At 40.2% G+C, this 25,704-nt stretch overlaps 1 protein-coding gene across 6 annotated transcripts; it reads right to left on the bottom strand.

Moving 5' to 3' along the window:
• Positions 1-90: 90 nt before the first annotated feature.
• MPP3 (MAGUK p55 scaffold protein 3) lies at positions 91-25,677 on the bottom strand. Of its 6 annotated transcripts, none has more exons than XM_048315940.1 (19): positions 25,588-25,677; positions 21,108-21,217; positions 19,739-19,857; positions 19,170-19,247; positions 17,075-17,155; positions 16,415-16,552; positions 15,406-15,487; positions 14,516-14,601; positions 12,961-13,035; positions 11,794-11,990; positions 10,110-10,174; positions 8,928-8,948; positions 7,201-7,242; positions 6,593-6,757; positions 5,847-5,927; positions 4,357-4,450; positions 3,499-3,607; positions 2,511-2,633; positions 91-1,570 (listed from the first exon to the last, which is right to left on the bottom strand). In XM_048315940.1, exons 2-19 carry the CDS (start codon positions 21,130-21,132, stop codon positions 1,388-1,390), a joined length of 1,764 nt encoding a protein of 587 aa, XP_048171897.1. In that variant the 5' UTR covers positions 21,133-21,217; positions 25,588-25,677; the 3' UTR covers positions 91-1,387. The 6 variants fall into 6 exon arrangements, with proteins under 6 accessions (XP_048171897.1, XP_048171879.1, XP_048171904.1 ...); XM_048315922.1 differs by lacking the exon at positions 25,588-25,677 and adding an exon at positions 24,093-24,187; XM_048315947.1 differs by lacking the exon at positions 25,588-25,677 and adding an exon at positions 24,093-24,187 and having other exon boundaries at positions 91-1,567.
• Between the last annotated feature and the right edge of the window lie 27 nt (positions 25,678-25,704).

Raw genomic sequence — 25,704 nt, 5'->3', positions numbered from 1 at the left:
AGGATGGATAGGGGTGGAGAAGATGGATGGGGGTGACTCTTCTACACAACTTTTTGGGCTAGACATAATGTAGATTCAGTGACACTGGTATGTAAGAAATGTGCTTTTAATATGCAACTTTTAGTTCTGCTTAATGTCATGGAACAAGAATAACATCATACTGTTAAGATATAAGGAACAAGACTGGTACACCAAGAGGTCTTGTTTAAAGGGCACAATACACAGGAAGTATTAGACCTCAGCAGGCAAGTGAGAATAGGAACTAGTTACAGCTAACATGCACCTGTACAATGCTCTCCCCTCACACCCCCCAATTATAAAGCACAGCTACTTCCAGAATCAGCTCTGCATCTTCTTATTAAGACCCACTTAAAAATACTGTATATTCAAGTCTCCTCAACTATATACAAGATCCTTTACCAGTTAAGATTTCTTCTTCAGGCCAATCAGATACTCTGGAACCCTTTACCAGATTTGGAACAAAAGTCATAAATGCTGGAAGGATGATGATTTTGAGCTGTAGCACAGCAATTTATTACTTCAGGCTCCTCCTTTTAGCGCCCTTTTTAGAGCTGTTCCACTGGTGTTAAGGCTGTGTCCCATCAGGTAGCACAGGCAAAGATGTTTTGCAGAAACTTAGCTTCTTAAATGTCCTATTTTAGAACCATATGCAGTTGTTTTCATGTACACTATAAAAATCTATGTTTTATGAGCTGGCCAGCCATACAGGTACACTCACAAGTTGTTTAGCATTTGTCCTGTGTCAGTGGAAAGATAAGGGGAAAGTGGGCATAAGCTACAGATGAGCAGCCTAACACTGGTGCAAGACAACTTGGAGTACTGGGAAGTGTGATGGACATACAAAACCCCCTTCTACAGCTGGCCTAGTTTTTAGTGCTTAACTGGAAAGGATTTCCAATCAATGCTTCTGTGTGAAGGGAAGCATGTTTTCCTGGCCAGTTGAACTTCAGAGTAACTGACACGGTGTAACCACTCTCCAAAGAACACTCTTCCAAAGCTTGTTCCCAAAGGGTACTTTATTCTGAGGTTTTTTTTCTAGCCACAGTGTCTCAGCACGAAAATGCTTTGGAAGTGTGGGACCCTCTGCAAAACTCCATTGTAACAAAATGCACTATTTACAGTCTAAAGATTGGACTGGCTTCTTTAGTCTGAGTATCGACTTCTTTAAGGACAGCTGCTATTCAAAATTTTGACTCAGAAAGGCAGTGTCAGCTTGTGACTTTGTTGTTTTTCCTCATACAGTCTTTATGTACTGCCTTCTAGATAAGACCAGCAGCTTTGAAGCAAATTCAACGTATTCCCCTTTTCTATTTCAAGTATTTACAAAACATTTTTATACAATCTTTCCCTTAAACATGGTAACAAGCTATGACCTAACCCAGCTGACTGGCACCCAAAATGAATCCTTGTTTAGTTTCTCTAACACACTTTTCAGCTCATTACATGCACTCTGGAGATCTTCTTTCACCAGTACAGTGTCAATTAAATGGCCATACTGCTCTTCAATGAATGCTGCTGAATTAATAATTTCCTGCTGCTCTTCATCCTGCTGATCAACACAAGATGTTGGTATGACATTTACAGCATGTCTTTCTAGTTACTAGCATTTTAAAGTATATTAGCACAATGAGTCATTACTGTGAGAAAAGAACATGGAACAAAAGCTGCTACCATTAGGAAAAGGTATTGAAGATATTGAAACTGAGCTCAAGGAGCAGTATGTTACTGGTAGCTGTTCCAAAAAATGCAGGAGACCTTAGGGAAGGGGGGAAATACATTACAGGAGGGACATAAAATGGTGATGCTGCACTTTATGTACTCAGAGTTGCTGCCCTAACCTAAGACATGGAAACCACACTCCTCAAAAACTGAAAGGGAATGCTGCATGCACTGTCTCAAGTTCAGTAATTTTGAGGGCTTACACAAAAACTTACCAAGTGAACAAAGTTCTGTAACATAAATTTAAGTTCAAGTTACCAAAGTAATGACATTATGCACTCTGTTTTTGTTCAGATTTACACATCACCTATTTGCAGCTGATCTAGGTTTGATCCTCAGAAGACATCCACATACTGTTTTGTGTGCACACCATTAAAACACTGTGTGACACTGGTGTGGCTGTCACTTTGGAGGTATAAGAAATAGCTGGCTAGCATTACCATTGCTGGTGCTGCTCATCAGAACTGTAAAGTGACTACTGGTTTATCTGAGTTCAGTAACAACTTCCCCTGCTGCAGCCTTGATGATGTACCCAGATCCATATGGAAGACTGGCACTTGGCTTCATGTTACTTTAAAACTTGAGTATATAAGGAGTCAAAAATTCCATTCTAAAGTTCCATCTGAAAGGCTGTATGTGCACAGGACCTACTCAGGGTCCCACTTTAACTCTTGTTGTCATGGAAGAGAAGCTCTTTCATGTAACAGAAGTGCTAGCCCAAATACTTCTTTCATGTCTAAAAAGAAGAGATTAGAAATTAGAATACTTACAAGGGGGGCTGAGATTTCTTCTGACATGGGAGATTTTAAGACATGTTTTTTCTTTTCTGAAATGAGGGGCTTCACGAAGATAACGTAAGGCTTAAACTCAGGAGTCCTCAAGTGCTTTACTGCCTGTGAACAGATATTTTTTGTTATCAGACTTCTTTTTGCTGCATGTCAGTGACAGACTCAGACTGGTTTCAGTAGTTTCACTGGTACAAGCTGACACACTGTGAAGTCCTGTGTACTACACATCTGACCACAGCCATCTTTTGCTCTTCAAACAAAGGTTCATGCCAGTGGCTAACACACTCTTGTGTGCATGGAACATGGCCTTAACAGCACACCTGCCTTGCTTTGCACTGTGATTCCAAGGAGTGAGGACATGGCAAAAAATACTGAGGCAAGTATAAAAAAACCTGGCTTCATGGGCAAATTATGGTTTGCTTCTCTCAAGCAGCCAAACACTGCAAATCTTAAACTTGGAATTCATCTGAGGTAGTACCACGAGTCTTTTCCTAGCCCAGTTACAAAATCTGAATCAAAATTTCAAGTATTAACTCACAGCATGAAGGTATTAAGAGCAGGTCTACTGGCACTGCTTACAATGCTAGTGTCCGGGGGTGATTCCTAATGTTACTGTATTCCGTATCTGCACCCAAAAATTGTTCCTGTATCTTTGAGGTCCTACAAATGAGAGCCCTGGGTGTGTGTTGTGTGTGTGTGTTGGCCAGTGTTTTTAAAAACCAGAACTAGAATGTAAAAAACAACTCTCTTCTAAGTATTCTGTCCAGGACCTGAGCAGGCTGGGACAGTGATGCACTTCAGTCCCACAGCAAGGGAAAAGTCCCACAGTGACAACTACTAAAGAGACATCCAGGCTGTACCAGCTGGACATGTAGGAACTGTAACCACTGCACTGCTTTCCCAAGAGCCCTATTCTGTCAGCCAGCAGTAAATCATATTTGCTTTCTTTGAAATAAGCTGCAGAACTTACTTCAGGTACCACATCCACCAAACAAACCTTCTTTTTGGCCATCACAGATCGGATTGCCTCCAGACTTGTACCGTACAAATTTTCCTTGTATTCTCCATGTTCCACAAATCTAAAAAGTCAATACATTTTTAAATACCAGCTACAAAAAATATTAAGAATATTTAACTTAGAACATTTAACAGCTGTTTCGTGAAGTCACAGTAGTCAAACAGGGAGGAGAAAGGCAGAAAATCAGGAGTAGGTGGGTAGGGATTTAAATTTTTTCCACTTTTTTCCCCCTTCCTTGCTTAGTAGCAATTCTTCATGTACCACTAGTAGCTAATCAGCACAAAAAGGGGAAGAAGAAAGGATATTTTTCACAGAAAATAGAACAAAGCTGGCAAGGAAATGGACTGCAATTCTTCCATCTTTTGGGAGACTAGTAACAATCTGAACTGTGAGGAAACACACTCAGGCTCACAGAATGGTCAGTATAGCCACAAATTCACTCTTCCACACACTTTCAAGTAGACTTGTGAATAAAACTTTTGACCCATCATATTAAACAGAGAGTGAGCAGGCCCAACTAAATATCTGTTACTTTCACTAGAATAAATTCTGACCAATCACAGCACTTATGCAGGTTTAAATTCTAACTCAGGAGCCTCCTACTAATGTTATTCCTAAATGGCTTCTAGCTAAATTTTTGAGTTTGCTCTAACAGTCCAGACTCAATAAAGAGCTTTTTAGTTGGAAAGCTGAACCCTTCTAATACAGCTAATCCAACTGGCCACCTGATTTTGGTATTCATATGATGTAAGATTGGACAAGCAATATTTTTAAATAGTCAATTATATCAGTATTTTAAAATTAACTCACTTGTTTTGCTGCACATCTGTCTCAAATGATTGCTTAGAAACAAAATTGTATTCTACTCCCTCTCTCTCATGACTTTTCCTTGACCTTGTTGTATCTAGAAGAGAAGGGAAGCAAGACATGGGAGACATATCAGCCTTTGCAAACGTTTTCTCTACTTAGTTCCAGTCACATTTTCATGACCTCCAACAAGAAAGTTACACAGTGGCAAATTCAAATGAACAAAATATAAATCAAACCATATAATTTTGTTTTAAATTCAATCTCAAATACTGTATGACCAAAAATGAAGTTGTTTTGCTCCCAATAGTGCTGTAAATAGCAAAAAGAAATTAGGAAGCATCCTTCTTACACCTGGTAGATGCAGCAGAGGATATCCTACAGAAAACAGTGTAACTTAACTATTTGGAATTCTGGACTCTCATTTTCTTGGAAAACTCAAAAACAAAACCAGGACATATATAAAGTTCTATTATGCTGCTTTTGAATTTACAGTAAGAATATTGATGGCTGTTTTCCCAAAGTACTGTGAAGTTTGCATAATTATGAGAGTCCCTTACTCTTGGTGTAATTTCTTTTAGTAATTGTTATTACTGTAGGAGAAGCTTTGATGATCATTCTACAAATCTGTGCCTGACCATTAAAGTAATGTCTGCTATTCTTTTTCTGTATGTGTTTAAATTCAAGTAGGAATTACCCATCTGAGTTCTTCTGCTAACTTACTGAAGTCTGCCTGAAAAACTTTTTAAAGGTCTTAAATAACATATAAACAGTGCCCTCAATGTTAATTTTCTGGATTCAAAAAGTAGCTTGTTGGGGAATACAAATAACAATGCATTTTTTTTTTGTGTGTGTGTCTGATAATTCCTTTTTTTTTAGAAAATAATCCAGTAAAAGAAACTCAGTGTAACTCTAGCCACAAAGCCACGCAAGAATCACTCATTTCTCTATTACTTTGACTGGCTTGTTTGAACAGCCTAGATATACTAATCAACAACTTAAAATCTTGCCCAAATTTTGACTTGGTTTATTGCTGTCTGCTTTTTTTTTTAACTGCAGCTGTAATGCTATTCTCAAGAAAAATCACCCTCTTTTAAACACACAACGTTTTGGCTGACTCTTAAGATTCTAGTTTATCACACCAGCTCTCTCTGCAAGTCACACTCCATTTTTTCTTCCTGTATTAGGTTTTTCATTCTTTTAACAGACCCTGTGAATGCAATCTGCCCACTTAGGAAAACACAATTAAAAAAACCCCACTGAGCTGACAGAATTCCAAAATGCATGTGTGCCAAGTTACATAATGATTTATTCAGCTATCAAAGGCAGACACAGTATATGACAATGAGAAAAATAATTTGAAGTACTTCATAAATATGCATAAAATCAGTAGTCAGAACACAATTTATCATCAGTGCAGATGGCACCACATTCATTAGACAGCAATTAGGGAATAAAGATGCAACAAACACAAGTCAGTAAATTTTACTCACGTGGAACTGCAACACCATACTCCTGTGGGTTCTCTGACACAACTTTTTGCTTGAGCTCACTTAACTTGGCCCCCAAGCAACCTAATAAAATAAAACTGACTGATAGATTTCTGTGTGAAATGAAATACAGCAGAAAATAAATGTATCAGTTTCACACAAATAGTATGATTCAGAGTGTGCTTGAAGAAACCACTTCATGAGAGACCTCATGACCTGGTCTGCCATACTCTGCTTTGAAGAACATCATCAGGAACAAACTGAATTCCTTGAACAACTGCTGGACAATCCTCTGGCAGACACTTAAGTCAAAAAATCTGTAATCTCAGCAGTTGGTTCTATGAGATACCTTTGAATTCTAGGGCATCCTGGGAAGCTGGCTCAACACCAGGCTGAGTTAAAATTGCATGCAAAATCCTGTTAGATAATTCTAACATCTACCTCTTCATCAGTAGTTCTGACAGCCTAACTAAATGCTGGAGTAACAACCAAAGGAAAGTGAATCAGAAAAATGAGAAATAGTCCTGCATCATTATTTTTACAAGGATTTGGTGAGTTTGATTCCTTGGTTTTTTTTTCTTTGTTTTTAATGTAATTTAAAATAAAAGAGTGAGTTCTGACAAAAATCAGAAAAAACATTTAAGAACCACAAAAACCCCCGAACCAAACATCTAAAGGAAGCTTCTGGAAGTGCAGGATAAGGGAAGAGGGAGAAAGATGAAAAATTTTGAACCAGCTGGGTATCTTACCAATCAAAACCACCAGCCTTTGCTGTTCACCAGGCTGTTGCTGATACTTTGTGACTTCTTCATATGTTAGGAACTCAGCTCCATCTGCCTGCTCTGCTTGCTTGCCTTCATTCACGTTGTTCTCCTTCTCTTTACGACTCAATCTAAAGCTCCTGCGTAAACCAGCTGTGCAGAAAAACAGAAGATATATTGACATGTCTCCACTTATCCAGATTTTGAAGCTTGTTCAGCTACAAGTTATTGTCTTCAAATATGAGTTATGCCCACAAATTTCGTTTATAATCAAATCAGTGCATATATGCTAATATTAGAGGAGAAATGTTTGCATATGGGATAGAAAACCAAGCACCCAACCTGTAATAAAAACCCCTCATATAACCTTAACCTGTCAAGAATTGGTTATGCCAAAGTCCAATTATGCCTCTTCACAGTGATAATCTAGTTTATTAATGTAATGTTAATGGGAAATTAATAGACATAGTCCAGTTTTAATTTTTTAATGTGGAAGTGGGTTTTTTGGGGCGTTTTATTTGGTGGGGTTTTTTTGTTTTCATTTTGGTTTGGGGTGGGTGCGTTAGGGAAGATGTAAGGGGTTTTTGGTTACTCACCTATGTAGTGTCCATTGAAATACCCTTCACAGTCACAGTCTTCTGTAAATTAAAAAGCAAGGAAGTGCAGGGTAGGGGACAGGGGAAAGGAGAGTGAGAGGGAGGAGGGAGATATCTTAGACAATGCGTGTGATACAAGTCTGGCTCATTGGCAAGGAAAAGAAATTTAATATCCTGCATTGTTTGCACATACTTTTTTACTATAAACATTACTGATACCAAAACAATACTTGCCTTGGCTAGTGGTTTGTATTTGAAAAAATCCTTGACTTTGATATTGAGCTAGAGAATTTTGTAGCTTGGTATTTACAGTTCCCAGAGTTTATGCTTTTCAGCATTCATGACATTTGATTAGTGCTGCTGGTAAAAGTATGATACTCAGCCTTAGGTAAAAAAGAAGACTCCACAAACACAGAACTCTTTTTTTAATGAGTAACTTTATAAATGAGTATGATTATGTAAGAAAATTGCCTCTTCTGGTATTTCATTATCATTTGGGCTTGAAAAAAAGGGATCAGAAATGACAAAGAGGAACTCTAACCCCCTTCATTTTGACCAAGTTAAATTATCATTGCTTATTAATTCTTTATTAAAAAGATACAATGCTCTGGTCAGATGCATTGTATGTAAAGTAACATGTTTCAAATCCCCAATCTATTCCTCCTCAAATTACAACCACCCCCAAGGCCCCTAAAAGTGTGCGTAACAAAACCATGATATTTAGCTGCAATAAAATACACTGCAATCCTAAGACAAATGCCGAGTTCTCACACTTCCTGAAAGAGGGGTACCTGGTTTGTTAACATTTAGGCACCTGTGCCCTTGCAATATTTGCAGAACTCTACTCATTTTAAGGTGGTGGTGTATGGTTCTGGGATAAACCCAACCATAAGCAAAAATATATGCAGCTTAAACCTTTAACAAAAAGTGCCAGTCAAGAGAGGGCTTTTGGTTTTTAATGAACAGTTGCATGCAGGTTTGTAATCAAGCAATGCCAACGTGTACTCCTGAAACATTATGCCTACATAAGATAAAGTACAAATAGCAATAACATCAATCCATAGCTAAGATCAGAGCTATTTTCTGCTCTTGAAGGTAGGCTCTTTCAGACTTGTGCTTTGACAGCTGGCCGTGACTGCTATACTCTAATTACAGAATATGATTAGTACTTTCACCAAAGTGATGGAATACTAATGCTTGGAATATGAACCTCAAGAAGCAACTGTAATGTGAAACAAAAATCACAGCATACAGAATTCAACAGGAAATACCTGATATTTGGAAGGGGTCTGGTACAGTGACATATAAACTGCTTAAGCCCAACACAGTTGCTCATAACGAAAATAACACAGCAGTCCAAATGAACAATGAAGACAAATCACTTTGGATTGGTACAGGTGCCCTAAAATGTTAAACCCCAATACTTCTTTATTTTTTAAACATACCAGCTAGAAAGACTGCATTTAACTTTGAACCTCACTCAGAAACCTACAGAATGTGTAAATATGTATCAGAAGACAAATCTTTTCTCTTCAATCAGAAGCAAACTGGGAAGTTATCATTACTTAAAGTCATCAATCTGAATTAGATTAGTTTAAATAATAATTCATGAAGAGAATGTCCTAGGAACAATACATCTACTATTCCCTTTGGAATTGTAGCAAGTATTTTAGACAATACATTGGTTGTTTATATTTGGATAGAAAGTGAGTTAGGAGAGTACCTACCTTTGTCAGAAGACTGATCATCTATAGTTAGCATGAAAGGCAGAGTTGGGAAGATATTAAAAGATGGATAAATAATTGAGCAAAATTAGAGAAAATGGAAAGGAAGGTTCTTCTAGTTTGATTTGCTTAACAGGCTTTTCTAGTGTAAAAAAAATACTGCAGTACAATACCCACATCAACTGATTAAAGAATTTTGGGCTGGAATTTAGCATTATAACCAGTTATCAGCTTAATTGTCTCAAAAACATCTGAGATAACGCTTAAGCAGCAATTCTCATTACATGCCTCCTAATTTGAATGCAATGGAAACTAATTTGGAAAAGCTTCATTTAAATCAGTAATGCTATTTTATAATTTGATTGAGCATCTTCCCTCCTTGTAGTGTAACAATACCTGTATCTCATCATGTACCAATTCACTTATACTACTCAAGAGGGACAATTTCCTGATTCCTTGTCTCCATGAGGGTGGCAGTCCTAGCACAATCCTGGTTTCACACAGTCACAGGGCTTCTCCCCACATCAAGAGTGCCTGTGCTGAAGCACCCAGGAGCAACAGCAACACATTTTGGGATAACCATACCATCTTCTGCTTTCCATCACTTACTGGCAATTTCCTCACAAGTAGCATTTTTTTTTGTGACTAATTCAGTGACAGAGACTTCACTCTGAAGTCTACTTAAGACCAGCTCTGTAACATTAAGCCTGAAATATAGATTGTATTTCCAGCTCCAGTGATTTTTCTCTTCTTTAAAGGTACACTGTATTGTCATATGAGTTTAGAGCAGTCACATGAATTTAAAGTAGTTTCATGCACTTATATAAGAATTTCAAGAAGTATGCATTAAGTTATTCTTGAAACTTTCAAGTTTCAAATCATAGAAAAAGTGTGAACACTAACAAATTTTAAGGCATCTAAATATAAGGCTTCATGTTCTTGAGAGCAGGAAGAGAAGCAGCTATGTTTTTTGAAAACAACAGACACTAGCAACACTGGATAAAGCTCAAACCCAAATCCTCCCCTGTGGCAGCCTGGGTCCATGCATATCAACCAATGGCAGATTGTATTCAAAATATCAATCAGTGGTAAAATACACTCAAACACATCATTATTGAAATAGCAGAAAAATACTGAGAATTTAGTATCAGTTAAAACACCACTGAAAGAACACAACAGACTTACATAATGGTTTCTTTGGAGTTCTGGAATTCTGCAGAGTGCCTGTGCTTCTTCTGTAGATCAGTCGTCTGAATAGAAAATCATTGTATTTTAGATATGTAAACTCAGAATTATAGAGATTTATAGCATGTTATACACACAGCATTGAAAATAAAGAATGAAATAGTGCTCTTTCTTAAAAACATTAAAATGTCTCTGATTCAACTACTTAAAAGACTTTCTTTAAAACTGACAGTCACAGATTGTTACTGATAAGGGAATGAGAGAGAAGATTCTAAAACATTTTATGCTTTCATATATCAGAGCACAGAAATCAATAGTTTATCAATCCAATTTTTTTATTTCCCTTTTGCCCACATGATCTTTTTTGCAACATTAAGAAAAGTAGATAACCTTTGGCCAAAACAGTCATTGCAGCTATGCATACATAGAAATCATCCACCTTTTTCCAGAACAATTTAAAGTTTTCTGTTATTTACTAGTAAACAAACCAAGTTACCCAGCTTATATGAAAATGTACAAACAGAGTCTCAAGTAAAATTTCCTTAGGTGTTAAAATCACAAACCAGATCTCAATTCCTATTTGCTCAACACCTCCTACCAAAAATCCAACACCAAAAATACCCCAACAATCCAGCACAGAAATCCAGCCCTCAAGAAACCCCTCACTGCTGGCAATTGGAACCACAATTTCTTCCAAAGTGTTTTTTTGCAACAGATCAATATTTATAACAGACAAAAGATGCTGCTCAGGCATTTATACAGTCACTCAGGGGAAACAGACACCGAAGCAATTTCTATATTCCCACATTTTTACATGTTTACAACATCTGAAAAAATAAAAAGACTGCAGTGCAGCTTAACATTGTGCAGCACCATTTTTTGACATATATGCATGCCCAGAAAGAAGGAAACAGCTGCTCAGGCAGAATTTGCCTAACGTTTCAAAGGAGCTTTCATGTAGTGGAGCTAAGACCTCAATTAGAAACCTTATGGAAAGCATGCAGGCAACAGCATCAGATGTGCTCAGCTGTTGGATACCCCACATCTTTAACACCCACAATCCAAGGATGACATATCTAGTGATGTGGAGTAAGAATCACAAAGTGAGACCAGTGGCTTAAAACAGATTCCTTCTCAAATACAGGACTTCTGTACTGTAAAGACAAGAACTGAGGGATATTTTTGCTTTAGAAGATACACGTATCTTGCTGTGAAAACAGAGAAACTTCAAGCTCTAGAAGGTATCCCGGTCCAAGCTAAATACTCTCTTAGGAGCCAGAAGAAAGATCAGATAAAGTTTTCATTATTATTATTATAGGCATAAATTCAAGAGAGTTACAATAAATCTGTGCAAGTACAAGGCTGTGAAATACAGTGTCTCCATAAGCCAAGAGGGTTAAGAGACTGATATTCCACATTTCATTTTATACATGTTTGTTTAGCAAGTGCTTCTGTCCTCATGCTACAAAGCATTAAGTCAATGGCAAACTACCCAAATCAAGCTAGGAAGTTTATTATACAATTGGAGAAGATGCAGCTTTTTAGCACTTTCCTCTAAGCAGCTGTATTTACCCTGGCATGACCGTGCCCTTCATTTTCTGTGAAAAAAACCCAGCACAAAATCAATGTGACACTATATCCACGTGAAAGAAAAAAAAAAAATCTGTAATCTTTGCTGACAAACCTTTCTTGGAACTGTTTAGATGGGATCAAGCCTGCCCTGAGGTTGGTATCCCCGACACGCTTGGCTTGCCACCACGTGGGATCATCTTGGCTTACAACTTCTAGGACGTGTCGTCTTTTAAATGGCAGCCCAGCTTCCTGGCAAGGAATGGCTCTGTCTTCTTTGGGATTATAGCAGAAAAGTGCCCTCATAAACACCTTTAAAAGAAAGTTAACATGTCATTTCTTCTTGTCCTATCTGGAATTTCAAACTGCCTTTGAAAGGTTTTCCCCAATGTTAACACTGCTAACCATATATACTCTTTATCCCTCCTTCAAGCACTCAAAAATACAGACACCTAGCAAGCTTATGCAGAAAAATAAATTAACTTTCCAGCACACACCCAGTCATTATATATTGGCATTGTGGAAGATGAGACTCAAAAGACTAAAGTCCCAAGAAACACAGATCACAATCTACATGAAGTACAAAATGCAATGAAGAAATGGTTGAAAAAAAATGAGGGTAGGGAGAAAACAATAAAAATGGATTCATGGCAAAGTTGCCCAGCTGTAAAGACTGTCCTTAAAGTGTTCCTTTAATGAATCAAAATCTACTGTTCAACTTTGGATTTGTATCTTTAAACTATTTAACACATAACAGCAGAACCACTTTAGAAAGTGATTTGTGGGCTTCAGGGAAAAATTCAGCACCAAAAGCAGGGAAGCAGAGAGACTGACAGAGGAATCCTGTAAAGGGCCAGTTGAGCAGTAAGTTATTGCTGGTCACAGAGGGCAGATGAAGTGGGCTGATGGGGTCACATGATGGATGCAGCTCTGTTTGCAGAGAGGTCCGTTTTCACTCAAGTGAGTGGCAAAATGCCCAGAGATAATGGACAGACTGCAGCTGCCATGGTAAGAGGAGACAGCAGAACACCAAATTTAATTACATGAACCAAAAAGAAGAGCCTAGATTTCAGAAATGTTATAAAAGAACATGTGCCAAGATGAAGAGGAGAAGAGTCATGCAAGTAATTCTACTGAATAAAAAGGTACTGCACAAGAAACCACTCTCCTATCTTTGTAGTTCCATTCTGTGTCTGTGGCACTTCCCACTGGAACAGCAGGAATGGTGCATTTACAGAGATGCCAGGCTGTAAAGATGTGCTTCAGTATTTCAGCTGCATACCTTGCTGTCCTTCAGACGATCTTCTTCTTTGATGGCTGGAATTATTTTTAATGTTATTGACCCTCGAGACTGAGCCTGAGAAAAACAGAAATGGATTTTTACTTTGAAAGCAGGACAAGGATACAATGCAGACTATTCATGCTCCTGTTAAGCACGTCTCCTTCTCAAAACTCTTAACAGGACAAGCTAATCCACTATTTACCTGCATTACAGAGACTAGCATGATGTTGAATGACTCCACAAAAGTGTCTTGCCCATGGAGACATCCACAGGAACTACTGGGCTAAAACATATTAAGACCTGCACTAAAATTCCTTTGTTTGCTTTTAGCAGCTGCATTAATTTCTGGGCTACAGTTCACAGGACATTAAATACTTCTGTGGCTTTTAGTATGACACTGACTTAAATTATTGTAGATTAATAATTTTAAAATGCTGCTTTGAAAAATACTGCTGTGTTTGCTCCATAAAACTGGAGAAAACTCTAACTGGTTAGAGTGAAATGTAAACATCTATAAAAGAAACACCTACTTTCACTCTAGAAATCTTTACTAGTAAATGACAATTATTAGTTATAGTGAACTAAAAAGCACTTCTAGGTCCTTCAGAAGTCTAGAATGGGTTTATCTTATCTATTTTAGACGCCTTATTTCGCATGAGATGAACTGTGTTGTAGATAAACCTGCAATTCTGCACAGATTAAAAAGCAAACACAGCCAAACATTTGTAGCTTTTCTTCAAAAAATAAACCATGGAAAGGAAAGTGTTACACTTCAGGCATTAGTTCACATGGGACAGATGTAATTAGAAATTACAGAGGACAGATGAATAGCATCCCAAGGTTCCCCATAAATAAAACTTTACACACTATTTCAAAGTGGTTTTAACAACCCCCTGCCCCCCAAGTTAAATGCAGTCATTGTCATTATTTGGGATTATTTTGATCTAAATTGAAATTAGGTGATGGAACTGATGCCAGTCTTCTGTGTTGCCAGTCTCCTTACTGTGTCCCTAACTCCACTCCACACCAAGACAAGGGGGAACCATGCCACAAGAGGGAAGTCAGAGACAAAGAAGCGGAAGAGCTACAACACTTTCTACCAAGATTTGTGGGTGTTCATGTTAGAGAAGCTTGAAGCAAGAATTTGTTCATGTCACCAGGAATCTGCTGGTAAAGAACAGACTGACAGCTCTACTGAACACATGGACAAGACTTTCTTCAGCTTCCTAACATACCACACTACGAATCATCTTTAGGAATGTACTTATACTTTGCAGTTTGCTTGTCATAAACAAAGCATTAAAGGGAAGTTCTTGACAGAGCAACACGTTAACTTTGTATTTGTATCTTACTTGGTACCAATCCAGTTCGCAGAAGTTTCTGAAGTCAAAAGGAGAAGACTAATCCACTGGGAGAAGAAAAACTCTTAATGCAAAGACAAGCAGGGATTGCATCTTTTAGCTCTATATTTTAAACTCATGGTTAAATTTCATCATCTACTGTAACTACTAGATCACCAAACAGAAAAGATCTTGAAATGAAAATCAGTGCAGACCAAAATCTGACTTATTTCTTCTGGTCGTTTGTGAAGCACAGTAATACCATTGACTTCTCTTAGTTCATCTCCAACATGGACAAGACCTGAAAAGATGGTAAGTAAATTAAAATAGGTCTAGAGACTGGAAAGCACCACTCCTGTGATGTTGAGCCTAAGTCATTAGAATGTACTTCCTCTCCTCCCTCATCCAGACCGATGGATTTAGTACTAGAGCCAAGTGCCTTTGTTGGAAATGAGTGCCTTGAAGTCTCCTGCCTTTATTCCTTACAGCACTTTCTTTCCATGCAGCACAGTCTCAAAGAAGAGCAGCATGCAGACAGGCAACTTGTGGCAGGGTACTCTGGAAAATCACTATTAGGATCAGTATTAAGTATCATGCAAAACTGGAATAGTTTAATGAGTGTGACCAAGTCTTATAAAGTCAGGGGACACGCTGCTGCCTATAAAGGCAGGAATGACATGTCTGTCAACTGACAGATCAATACTACACAGTCCCAGAAAGCAAGCTAGACTAAATTTTTTTTAACAAGCCATGAAGAGGCTCTGCAAGTTTTAGGTTTGTTTATCCAGTTCAATAAGAAATGTGGTACTTGTATATATAGCTACTGTCAACTGACATAAAAGAATGTCTCAGTAAAGCAAACAGAAAACAACACATGATACACTGAATAAACCAACTAGATTAAAAAACATTCTTTGCTTTCTTTTAAAGCTCAAACCTACTTCTTCCATCTGTTTTCATTTTTTCCTAATGGCCATTTTAATAAAAAAATTGTATGTAATTATATTAACAGCTTACTGATGAGATACAGAAATGCTAAGTGCATGCTTAGGAAACTTTAGAGGTTTACAAATGCAACTTCAGAAATTTACTACTGCAATCATACCACTGCGATCAGCTGCACCACCTCTCATGATCCTTGCTACAATCACAGCTCCTGTATGTTCATCTCTTCTGATGGTAGCTCCCTGAAATAAAACATACCCCCCACCCAAAAAACCGTAAGAGATTTGCTCTGAATTCAGCAACCAGTGAAATAATGTGTATGTTATTATGTCTTTTAAACTGGAATTAATTTCTTCTACGGATTTTCTCTTTCTCCTTAATGATCTCCACCATTAATCAAGTTTTGCCCACGCAAAGTGATTATGGGAAGGTGCACACACCTTCCTTTCTGCTGACTTTGCTAAGTGCTTACACTTCCTGCATTATTGTGGTCATCAAAGTCACTCAAGTGTGCAAAACAGCTTATTGTAACAAATTTTCTCTCTTCCTCTTCTAAGTCTTTATACAATATAGTCAGCACTTTTATATATAAAAACAACAAAACCCAAGTAATGAGATTTTTTTCCTCCTCCTACCTCTGCTGGCAATACAAAGCTTTAATCAGGAATTCAGCCACTGCTCCCTTCTACTACTGCAATACACAAAAAGCAGATTTCTTTCCCAACACAACTGTTTTTTCTTAGGGAATCAATTTTTCCATTTCCATTTGTATAAAATTAGCACCTTGACAATATAATGCTTACATACAGGTATCAAACATACTCTTGCCATATATCACTGACTTTCATGCAAGTGAATATAAGTCATTGAAAGTTAGCCACAGTATGAAAAGAATTAACACATATAATAAGCATAATTGCTTCAAAATATACAGTTCCTTCATCGTGTTTCCTGTGCTAACTGGCATTATAAACCCATGCCCATAAACCATTTAATGCACAATTCTGAAGGTGCATTTACCAAATTTTTTTATGTTATTTTATGAGCTTCAGAACACTCCCAGTTTCTGAAGGCCATTTGATGACATCTTCAGGTATCTCCTGCATACTCACAATAACACTCTTGCACTATAAAGTTTTATGACTGGAGATGGATTATCTAATATGTACCAAGGGTTCTTTATTTTTCACTAGCCGAACAATTTTCACTGATTCCTCATCAAAATCATCATCAAAATTATCAGGTAGAGGTGGAAGGGCTGGGTCAAAGTTCTTCTGTGCTACAGTGTCATGTACTACAAGCATTGCCTGCATAAAGGAAATAAAAAACAGTCATGTAATGGAGTAATACTGCAATTCCCAGCTCTCATGGTTCCAGTATTACAGCAAACTTAAACCTCCCCCTTTCTACCCTCACCACAAATCCTCCAAAACAGATTGAGCAATTATCTTACCCATCATGTAAACCATATACTGGTATATGTCACTGTTTAAAATAAATCCAGGCAACAATCAAGCTCAGCCTAAAAAAATTTTAAGTGGACTACGAAAAGCAAGAAGGTATCCTTTTCCTTTCTGGTCCCTCAGAAAACAGTAAGGAAGGGAGGAATGGAAGACAGCGTGGTGCATTCTGCAGGAAAGGCCAATGCTGTCTCTTTTCAATTTCCTTCACATCCTAAAGTCTGTGCAGGAAATCCCAGTGGAATAGAACTACTTTGCAGGAGGTTTTTCCTTTCTCCTAGGGATGCTTCAACACAACTTTTCTGATACAAAATGTTCTACTGCAATTCTGCAAAGGCATTTTGTTAAGGTCTCCAATGTGTTTTTTACCCTGAGATGTGGTGTTGACAACAGCTGAAGTAGCTCTTTTTCTTCATTATTCACTGGTGCTGTCTGCAACTCTTCTATTACCTTTAAAATAAAAATTTACAACCTCAAAATTAAAGGAGTCCACCGAACAAGATCATGCATTTACATTTCTGCTGAGTGTTTGCTAACATGTATCATCCATCAAAGCAGTGCGCACAGATCAAAACCCATCCCAGTCCACAGTGCATGAAACCTGAAAGAAACCAAAGCTTCTTCAGCTATTTTTATTAGATAGTACAGAAGACAGCATTAGGAATCAGAATCATGATCCCTAAACATACATTTTAAGAGTTATTCCATCAATATAATTTCAGGAGTGACTTCTGAAATTTTCAAATCTATATGGAATACGTAAATGATCCCTGAAAAAAACACTTCTGTGCTTGTATTATTTGATAAAAGACTTTAAACCTTTCTCCAATCATTTTGTATTACCTGTGTGGAACATACAACATCACTTCCCTTGCTCCCCTGCAAAACGTGGATACCAAAGTATGCCCTGGAGTCTCAGGCCTTTTAAACAAAAGGTTAGAGAAATAATGGAGGCACTCCTGCACTGGGCTGATTGGGTAGGAGGAGAAAGAAAGCAGAGGAGGGAGGAGGAAGGGAAAATGCATTGAGGCAAAAGAGATTTCCTTACCCTGTTAAGGGTTCTAAATAGGGAAGTCATACAGTTCTATAAAAAACTTCTCTGCTATTCTGAAGATGGAAATTTTGTATGACTTGGTAGCAATGCTGAGACTTTTGTGGAGGTGGTGCACTGTATCTGGGAACAGGGAGAGGGGGTATGCTGCACATTTAGATGGGGCACCGGGGTCTCCTGACTCTGAAAAGGGAGATATTTAAGCTCCCAAACCTTCCACCACCCTTTCCTATACTACGGTAGAAAAGAGTCATCAAATGCAGTGTAAATTTCACTTTTTCAGGCACATGGCATCGTGTTACACACAAATCTAAGACACAACTCTGCTCTGTGAACAGACTGGGGGATGAACTGAGTGAGAGCATCTCTGTGGAGAATGATTTGAGGATCCTGGTAGACGAAACATCAGATACACAATGGGAATATGTGCTTGCAGTCGAGGAAGACAACTGTATCCCAGACTGCATGAAGAGAAGTGTGGCCAGCAGGTCAAGGGAGGTGATTCTCTCCCTCTCCTCTTGTTCTCCTGAGACCCCCTCACCTAGAGCAGTGTCCAGTTCCAGAGTCCCCAGTACACAGACCTGTTAGAGTGCATCCACAGGAGGATCACGAAAATGCTCAGAGGGCTGGAACACCTCTCCTATGAGGAAAGGATGAGACAGTTGGGATTGTTCAGCTTGGAGAAGATAAAGCTTTGGGGAGACCTTACAGCTGTCATTCAGTACGTAAAGGAGGCTTACAAGAAAGAGAAAAGCTCTTTACCAAGGCCTGTAGTGACAGGACATGGGGCAGCAGTTTTAAATTGAAAGAGAGCAGATTGAGATTGGATAGAAGGAAGAAATTTTTTTATGATGAAGGTGGTGATACGCTAGAACTTCTGTGTGGTGAGATGCTGGGAACAAGGTTGCCCAGAGAAGTTTTGGATGCCCCACTACTGGAAATACTCAAAATCAGGTTAGACAGGGCTTTGATCGATCTGATCTAGTGGTGGATGAGCCTGCCTGTGGCTGGGTGGTCAGATGAGATCACCTTTCAGGGTCCCTCCAACCCAAACCACTCTATGTCAACAGCAATGCTGCTTGGGTTGTAATGGTTTTAAGTCTGAATGCAAGACTGAGTGCTTAGCTGGGATAGCCTATTGTCAAGAAAGGACTGAATGCTTTTTGCAGCCTCTCCCTCATGAAGGCCATTAATAAAATCCTTTCCTTCTGCATGAATGTGTCCATCTTCACTAGGCATTTAATAACTTGGTATCTTCGAGCTCTCATTTCCTTGATTAATCATGGCCAACAGATTACAATGCAGCTGGGGAAGATGAGAAATATGTTCACATATAGTACAATTGCAAAGCTTTGATTTGTTAGAAAAGCAGGCTGAAATAACAGGAAAATTATGAGACGAGTTTTTACTCACATCTTCAACTAATCCTGCTGCACTATGTAAAACAGGAGTTGGACTCTGTCTTTCATAATGACGGAGTTTTTCATGAATCTGAAAAAAGATTATGCAGGGATATTTCTACAGAGAGATACAAAACTTTCTAAATATACCTACACTGCAATATTTTTCTATTTAATGAACATAATTTATCTGAGATGTGTCAGAAAATAATCTTTCTTTGGGTTATTTTTGTTTTGTTTAGGAGTCTTTTAGTTTTCTTTTTGCTCATGGTAGTTTCAGACAGTCAGAAAATCTGTTAAGACTTTAGGAGCATAAAGGAAAAAATGAAGCCATTTCACACTACTCTTTAGCTATGGGGCACTGTATCTTCATTTTAGCAAGAAGAGCAGAAAAATTTATTTCTGAACAAAATATGCTAATTGTCAAACATTATTAATCCTTGTGCTTAAACACACATATGCTTTGGTTGGTACAGAATTCTCAAAAAAAAAAAATTGGCAAAGTAAATGGTTGATAAATCAAGGGAACAGAGAAAAAGTAAACTGTAAGGAAAATGTACATACATAAATGTAAACTTTTACCTTCATCAGGTAGCTGAGACTCCTTTCACTGAAGACATCCCTAAGGAATCCCATTTCCTCTTTATGATTTGAATCGGGTCTTAGTTGAGATGTCAAAAGGGCCAAAGTTTCATGCAATCCTAAATTTAGGTTCAGGACAGAACACAAACATTCTACACAGCATTTCTCATGGGACCTTCTACTGCAGCCTTAGCAGTCACTACGTTTACTTGGGTACCATACTGGTGACCATCAAGTTTGCAGAGAGACTTGTGTTTACCTACCCCTCATTTTGCAATGCTCCCTTCCTAAGTGGCAAACAGCATCATATCAAGGCAAAAGCTAACAAAGCAATATTTATCTTGAAAAACATTATCTTTCATGTTTCCCACTTCATGTTTATTACCCTTTGTTTCCAAAACAACTAGCCCTCTTACAAACTTTGAATTTTTAGTGCCACAGCAGGCTCTCAAAATGACTGAATCACCTCCTTTGTTGCACAGGTACCAGCTCTACTTCCCAGCAACTTTGCTTAAAAGTGTTATCCTGCCCTTTCTGCCTCTGAGGCACCTGCAAGAAGCCTGACCAGAGGAAGAAAGGACTGGTGTAGATTTTCATTGTGGTGGAAGCAAAGCTTGTGGCTAGTTTTCTAAAAAAGTGTTTAAATCATCAATATCCCAATTTTGCAGTGCACAGGGCCAGACAAATGCTAGGTTTTTCCTGGTGAACCATGCCTGGGAAGACAAGACCAAAACAAAACAGGAAATAAAAAAAGAAAAAAAAAAGGGGGAGGGGGTTCAAATCTATTCCTGTGGCTATTCTCAGAGTGCATTTTGATCCAGGAGACTCAAACTCACTTCTGCTTTAATGCTAAGTATCATTTAGGATGCGTGACTTCACCCTGGGTAGCATACTGGACAAGCTAGTGAAGTGGCCTTGAATGAAGTCACTGTTACTTTAAGTTAAAAGGAAGAATATTAACAAAGTTTACCAACCCCTGTTCAGAAAATACTAAGAAGTGACACAGCAAGCAGCAGATATATATGGGCTGATCTTTATTAAGCAGGTGTAGAAGGCACTGTTACACTGAGAGGTCCAAGTTTGTCTACTTGAGCCTGTCGATCAGAATATATTCAGGTCTATCAGAATATATTCAGGTCTATCAGAATATATTCAAGTGCTCTAAGGTTCTTAGGAAACTGTTTCCTGCCAACTTTATTAATTTTCATCTTTTACACTCCACCTTCCTTTATGTAGGTAATTGCTAAAAACTCCAGTTGAATTATCTTAATTCTATTATATTTTACTCCAATTTGAATTAACTTTATGTGTGAAATACATATGGTAAGATTTCAGTCACTGTTCTGTTGAAAGCATGCAGATTAGTTACCTGAGTCTTCCGAAAGCACTGGCATAGCTTTGCTCTTAATCTTAGAGACAAATGTTCAGCTTAAACCAACAGATTGTTTCTTCTTTCTGGACTTCGATTCAGAGGCAGTCCTGAAATGGGCAAACATAATACCTAAGCTCAATCGTGAGAGAAAAATGTCAAGCATGTAAAAATAGCAAATTCCTAGAACCTCTTTCTCTCCAGTTTTCAGTTTAACCTGAATCAAGCCAAGTTCTGCAGTTATTCTGCTATGCAAGTAACAAAAAGAAAAATACTAGGTTATGTAATAACCATATTGTATCTTGGATAAAGCTGAGGCTGAAGAGAGTATCTCTCAAGACAGATAGTTTTAGCAGGTCTAAATAACTGTCTGAAAAAAAAAAAAACCAGAAAAGAAGGGCTGTTTAAAAGCACTGGAAAATATCAAATGCAGAAACAGAGCATGCAGGAAGATGCCACGTGACAAGATGTTCTGGAGCTTCCTAAAAGCACATCTCAAAGAAATCTCCATGTCCCTGGGATTCTGATGAAGACCACGCTACAGTTACGTGCAGCTCATTGAGGCTAGCAGGACTGTCACTCCATCAACCTTGGGCACAGCTACTATGGATATTATAAAAAATAAGGCTACTTCTACTGCTCAGAAATTTCTTTAGATACTTCTGCTGCAGATTTCTCTTGCCACTGAGAGCAAATTACTCCAGAGCAATTTTTTTTTTAATTTGTAAAAAAAGCAAAACTGTATCTGTGCTTATAATTGCCAGTCCAAGATGAGACATTCTGTTTCAGGGCACTTATAATCTTGTTTATGCTTATAAAATCCATTAGACTAATATTTGCATAAAAATAAAGTTCCGTAACAGCACACATACTCCAACTCTTTGCTGAATACAATAAAGGATGCTCCTTGTGTTTCTATTTGTAGATAAGCCTCTGATATTTTGATTGTACGAAACAAGTTTGATGGTCTGCCAATTCAAATTTTTTTGACTAGCTGCCTGAAAATACCATAGTACTGCATGGCAAATTAGCATAGACTTATTTAGCATTTTCCAGATTCCCGAATTTCTCTACAACCTGGTGAAATACTAAGCTCAACAGTCACCTGTGTTTTACACCCTGTATTTTCTACCACTACAATTAATTAATCCATCTGGGCATCAAAACATAACTGGAGTTCCCTAAGTAAATGAAATGAGTGTTGAAATTCCACTCTAATCCATGGATTGTACTCCAGTGGATTATATATACACCACACCTTTATTTAAACACTCTTATTACCCATTGCTTAGAAGAAGTAAGCATTTCACTGACACACACACACACTTCATGCCAAAAGAAATGTACAGGCAACTCATTCCACTGCTTTGGTTCCTTGACTATGGCATTTCATTTGACACATATTTAAATATCAAATTTTTAAGAGAAAGAACTTCAATTGCATGCTTTATCTTTGCAATAATGTGTGCTTCCTACAGTCAAACCTATTTAGCACCAAACCCCACGAAAAGCCAAGTAATTTTCCAGATTCTTGGTGAAAAAGCAGCCTACACAGGAATCTGGAAAACACACATTTTATCATCTTAAAAACCTGACAGCAAACTCGGGAGCATCAGAATTACTCGAGTTAGGCACAGCAATCAAAATGGAGGCTTCCCCTAGAGGCATCTTCCATGCTCTGTAAAAATCCCGTTACACAGGACTGCCTGGAATGAACACTCCAAAGGATGATAAGCTTTCCACACCCAGGGCTGACTCTCAAAGGTATTAAAATCAGCCCCAGCATGAGATATTTTGCAAGATGAGTCTCAAAACCATCAATCTGTCCTCTCATCACTGTAATATGAATAGGCTTCAAATACACTTTTTGTCTTTGAAAATATCTACCTAAACCCTAATTAATTTTTCACACATCTCCTTGCCCAACTGCTCCCAAGACTGAATGCCTGAAGCACCTTTCTTATCTAGGAAAAGGACTTTTAATATTTGGAAAGGGCTAAATAAACTGAACTGATGCTCACCATGGAGTCAAAGTAGGAGATTAAACAGAAGCATAGTATGATCTGGCATATCCCCATTACCTTGGAAAATAAACCTACTGTGGTTCACAGCCTAACACAACATAAAGCTTCTGTAATCCAGATTGTACCACTCAAAACTATAGTTGCTTTCAGAAAGCAACTGCAGTTTTAACATTTTTCATAGCCCTAGCGATCCTGTCAGAAAACACATCCGTATGCTAATCGGGCCATAGCTGATGTAGCTGATCGCCACACAGGATTTCGCCTCCCGTCCAAACCTGAGTGAAGCTGTCTTTCTCGGAGTACCGTACCTGCTCTAGCACGAAAAGAGAGACTACTCAGTGGCTGACCGAAGTACGGAGAAAATCGTACATCGTTCCCTGCTGGGCACCACGGGGCCAGACTCTTCCTCCGAGCCCCCACCTCAGGGGCGCAGCTCCCGGCCCAGCGCAGCCCGCGACCGGCGCTTTGGGGTCCTGCCTGACACCCCACGAGCAGAGCACGGCGAGGCAACCCCGAGAAGGGCTTTCCCACCCCGGAGAGAGCTTTATGTGAGCTCCACCGAGCTCAGGTCCCACTGACTCTGCCGGAGGCCAGACTTGCGGGCCCAGACCTCCTCACAGCTCGACCGCGCACGGAGCGAGGTTACGTTCCGGACCGGACCTCCCGCACGCCAGGAGCGAGACGGCCCTTCCTGACCTGCTTCCCGAGCCGCGAGACCGCACTCGGCGAACACACTCCGGACCCACATCCACCAGGGACAGCCCCGAGCCCTCGGCCTCGGACTGAGCTCGCCAGGCACACCCAGCAGACCCGCGGGCTCCCGTCACGCCGGGCCCGCGCCGCGAAGGCAGCCCCGGAGCCCGGCCCGCCGCCGCCGGGCTGCAAAATGGCGCCGCCCCGGCCGCCGCTGCGGCCACCGCGCCGCGCCCCGGGACCAGCGCTGCCGCCGGGCCGCCGTTACCTGCGGGAGCGGGCCCCGGGCTGGGCTCCTGCGGCGCTGGAGGCGGCCCCGGCCAGCCGCGGAGCTCCCCGTAAGCCTCGCTCATGCGCCCTCAGAGCCGTTCTACGCACGCCTCCCTCCCTCCCCCAAGATGCCAGTCGCCTGCTCGGCGCCCGGGCTGCCCGGGGCTGGTGCAGCCCGCCTGGCTGGTCCTGCAGTGCACGCCGGCGGTTCGCAGCGAAATCGGGGCGTGAGCATACCGTCACGTTTAGCTCCTGCCAGCTCCGCTCCGGGGTTTCGCACCGGGAGTGGCGGCTCCGGACGCGGCTTTCCCGTGGGGGAGCGCCGGGGCGCCGTGCGGACCTGGGCGCTGCCTCGGCTTCCAGAGGCCCCTTTGGTGAAGTCACCCTTGGGGACTGAGTGTTGTGCATCGCCGACTAGTGCACTAGCTAGCAGTTGCTAGCTGTGCTGTGGCTTTGCAAGACTTAGAGGACCCTGCAGAGAGTTTCCGATTTTTTTTTTTTTTTTTTTATTTAATAGAGGGATTCATCCCAAGGGGGCACGGCGTTGAAGTGTGTTCAAAAATACGTGGGCAAATGGTGCCCAGAAATCAAGGGAGCAGAAGCTGACGGGCCGACCGTATAGGACAGATGGCAGGGCATGCTCAAGAAGCGATCCAGGCCTTAAAGGTGCAGACAAAAAGCTGTACTCAACGAAGGGGGTAGCCAGTGGACAGACAGAAAGTGAGGGTCACGAAAAATCACAGTATCTGCTAGACTCTACAGAGGTAGGGTTGGGGTTTTTTTTCTGAGAAAAGAAATTGTATTATTTGGGAAACAGGCTAGGAACAGAGGAGTTTTAGCTTGCAGAGTATTCTAGCTGTTCAAACCTGTTCATCTACAGCTGAGAACTAAAATACTAGTTATTTTTGACATTAAAAATAATAAATGCGGTGGAGGGGCAAGTCAGTTGCATAGCACCATTTTGAGCTTCTAATGCCTTCAATATTTAACACTGCTGATTTAATATTTCCAGCAAAAACAGGAGAGCTGCATTGTAGCCGCTTAAGCATCTAGGAAAGGGTCTTTAGAATAGCTTCTCTGTGTTAAGCAGGAATGCCTAGACATAATTCCAGTCTAACTCCGATGGGACCAGGCTTCACTATGGTAAAGACTATGCTTTACTTGGAATACTTATTTTACCTGAAATGCGGGCCGAAGATTAGCACCTTTGCATTTCTTTGTTTAAGAGATGACCTACCTCACGGTTTCCCTTTAAAATTCCTACTGCTGCCGGCAGCGCGGCCTCTCAGCGGAGGGCTCGGTGCCGCGCACATCGTCACTGTCACCGACGGCAGCCCGAACTGCGCTGCCGGGCGTCAGGGTGAACCGAGCTGTGCACGGTCACCCTTCGGCCTCACCCCGGGGGTCCCTGAGGCGGAACGAGGCGCTGATCGCACGCGGCTGGCAGCAAAAAGCCGCCGGCGATCCATCGCCCGGACCGCAGCAGCACCCACCTCCGGCTGTGCCTCCTCCAGGCCCCGCCGCCCTGCCCGCCGGGGCTCGGCCAGACGGGCCCTGGCGTTACACCGGCCCCGGGCCCCGGCGTTACACCGGCCCCGGGCCCTGGCGTT

The sequence above is a fragment of the Corvus hawaiiensis genome, chromosome 1 (assembly GCF_020740725.1).
Source record: "Corvus hawaiiensis isolate bCorHaw1 chromosome 1, bCorHaw1.pri.cur, whole genome shotgun sequence".
NCBI lineage: Eukaryota > Metazoa > Chordata > Aves > Passeriformes > Corvidae > Corvus > Corvus hawaiiensis.
Note: the sequence above shows the minus strand (reverse complement) of the source record. Positions and strands in the feature narration are given on the sequence as shown.

Coding starts and splice junctions, on each gene's coding strand:
- MPP3 (XM_048315940.1), bottom strand. CDS start 21,132: ATGCCAGTGCTTTCGGAAGACTCAG. Junction 19,248..19,738: donor GTCTCAGCTACCTGATGAAG/GTAAAAGTTTAC, acceptor ATCTTTTTTCAG/ATTCATGAAAAACTCCGTCA. Junction 13,036..14,515: donor AAGAAATAAGTCAGATTTTG/GTCTGCACTGAT, acceptor TGTTTTTCTCAG/GCTCAGTCTCGAGGGTCAAT.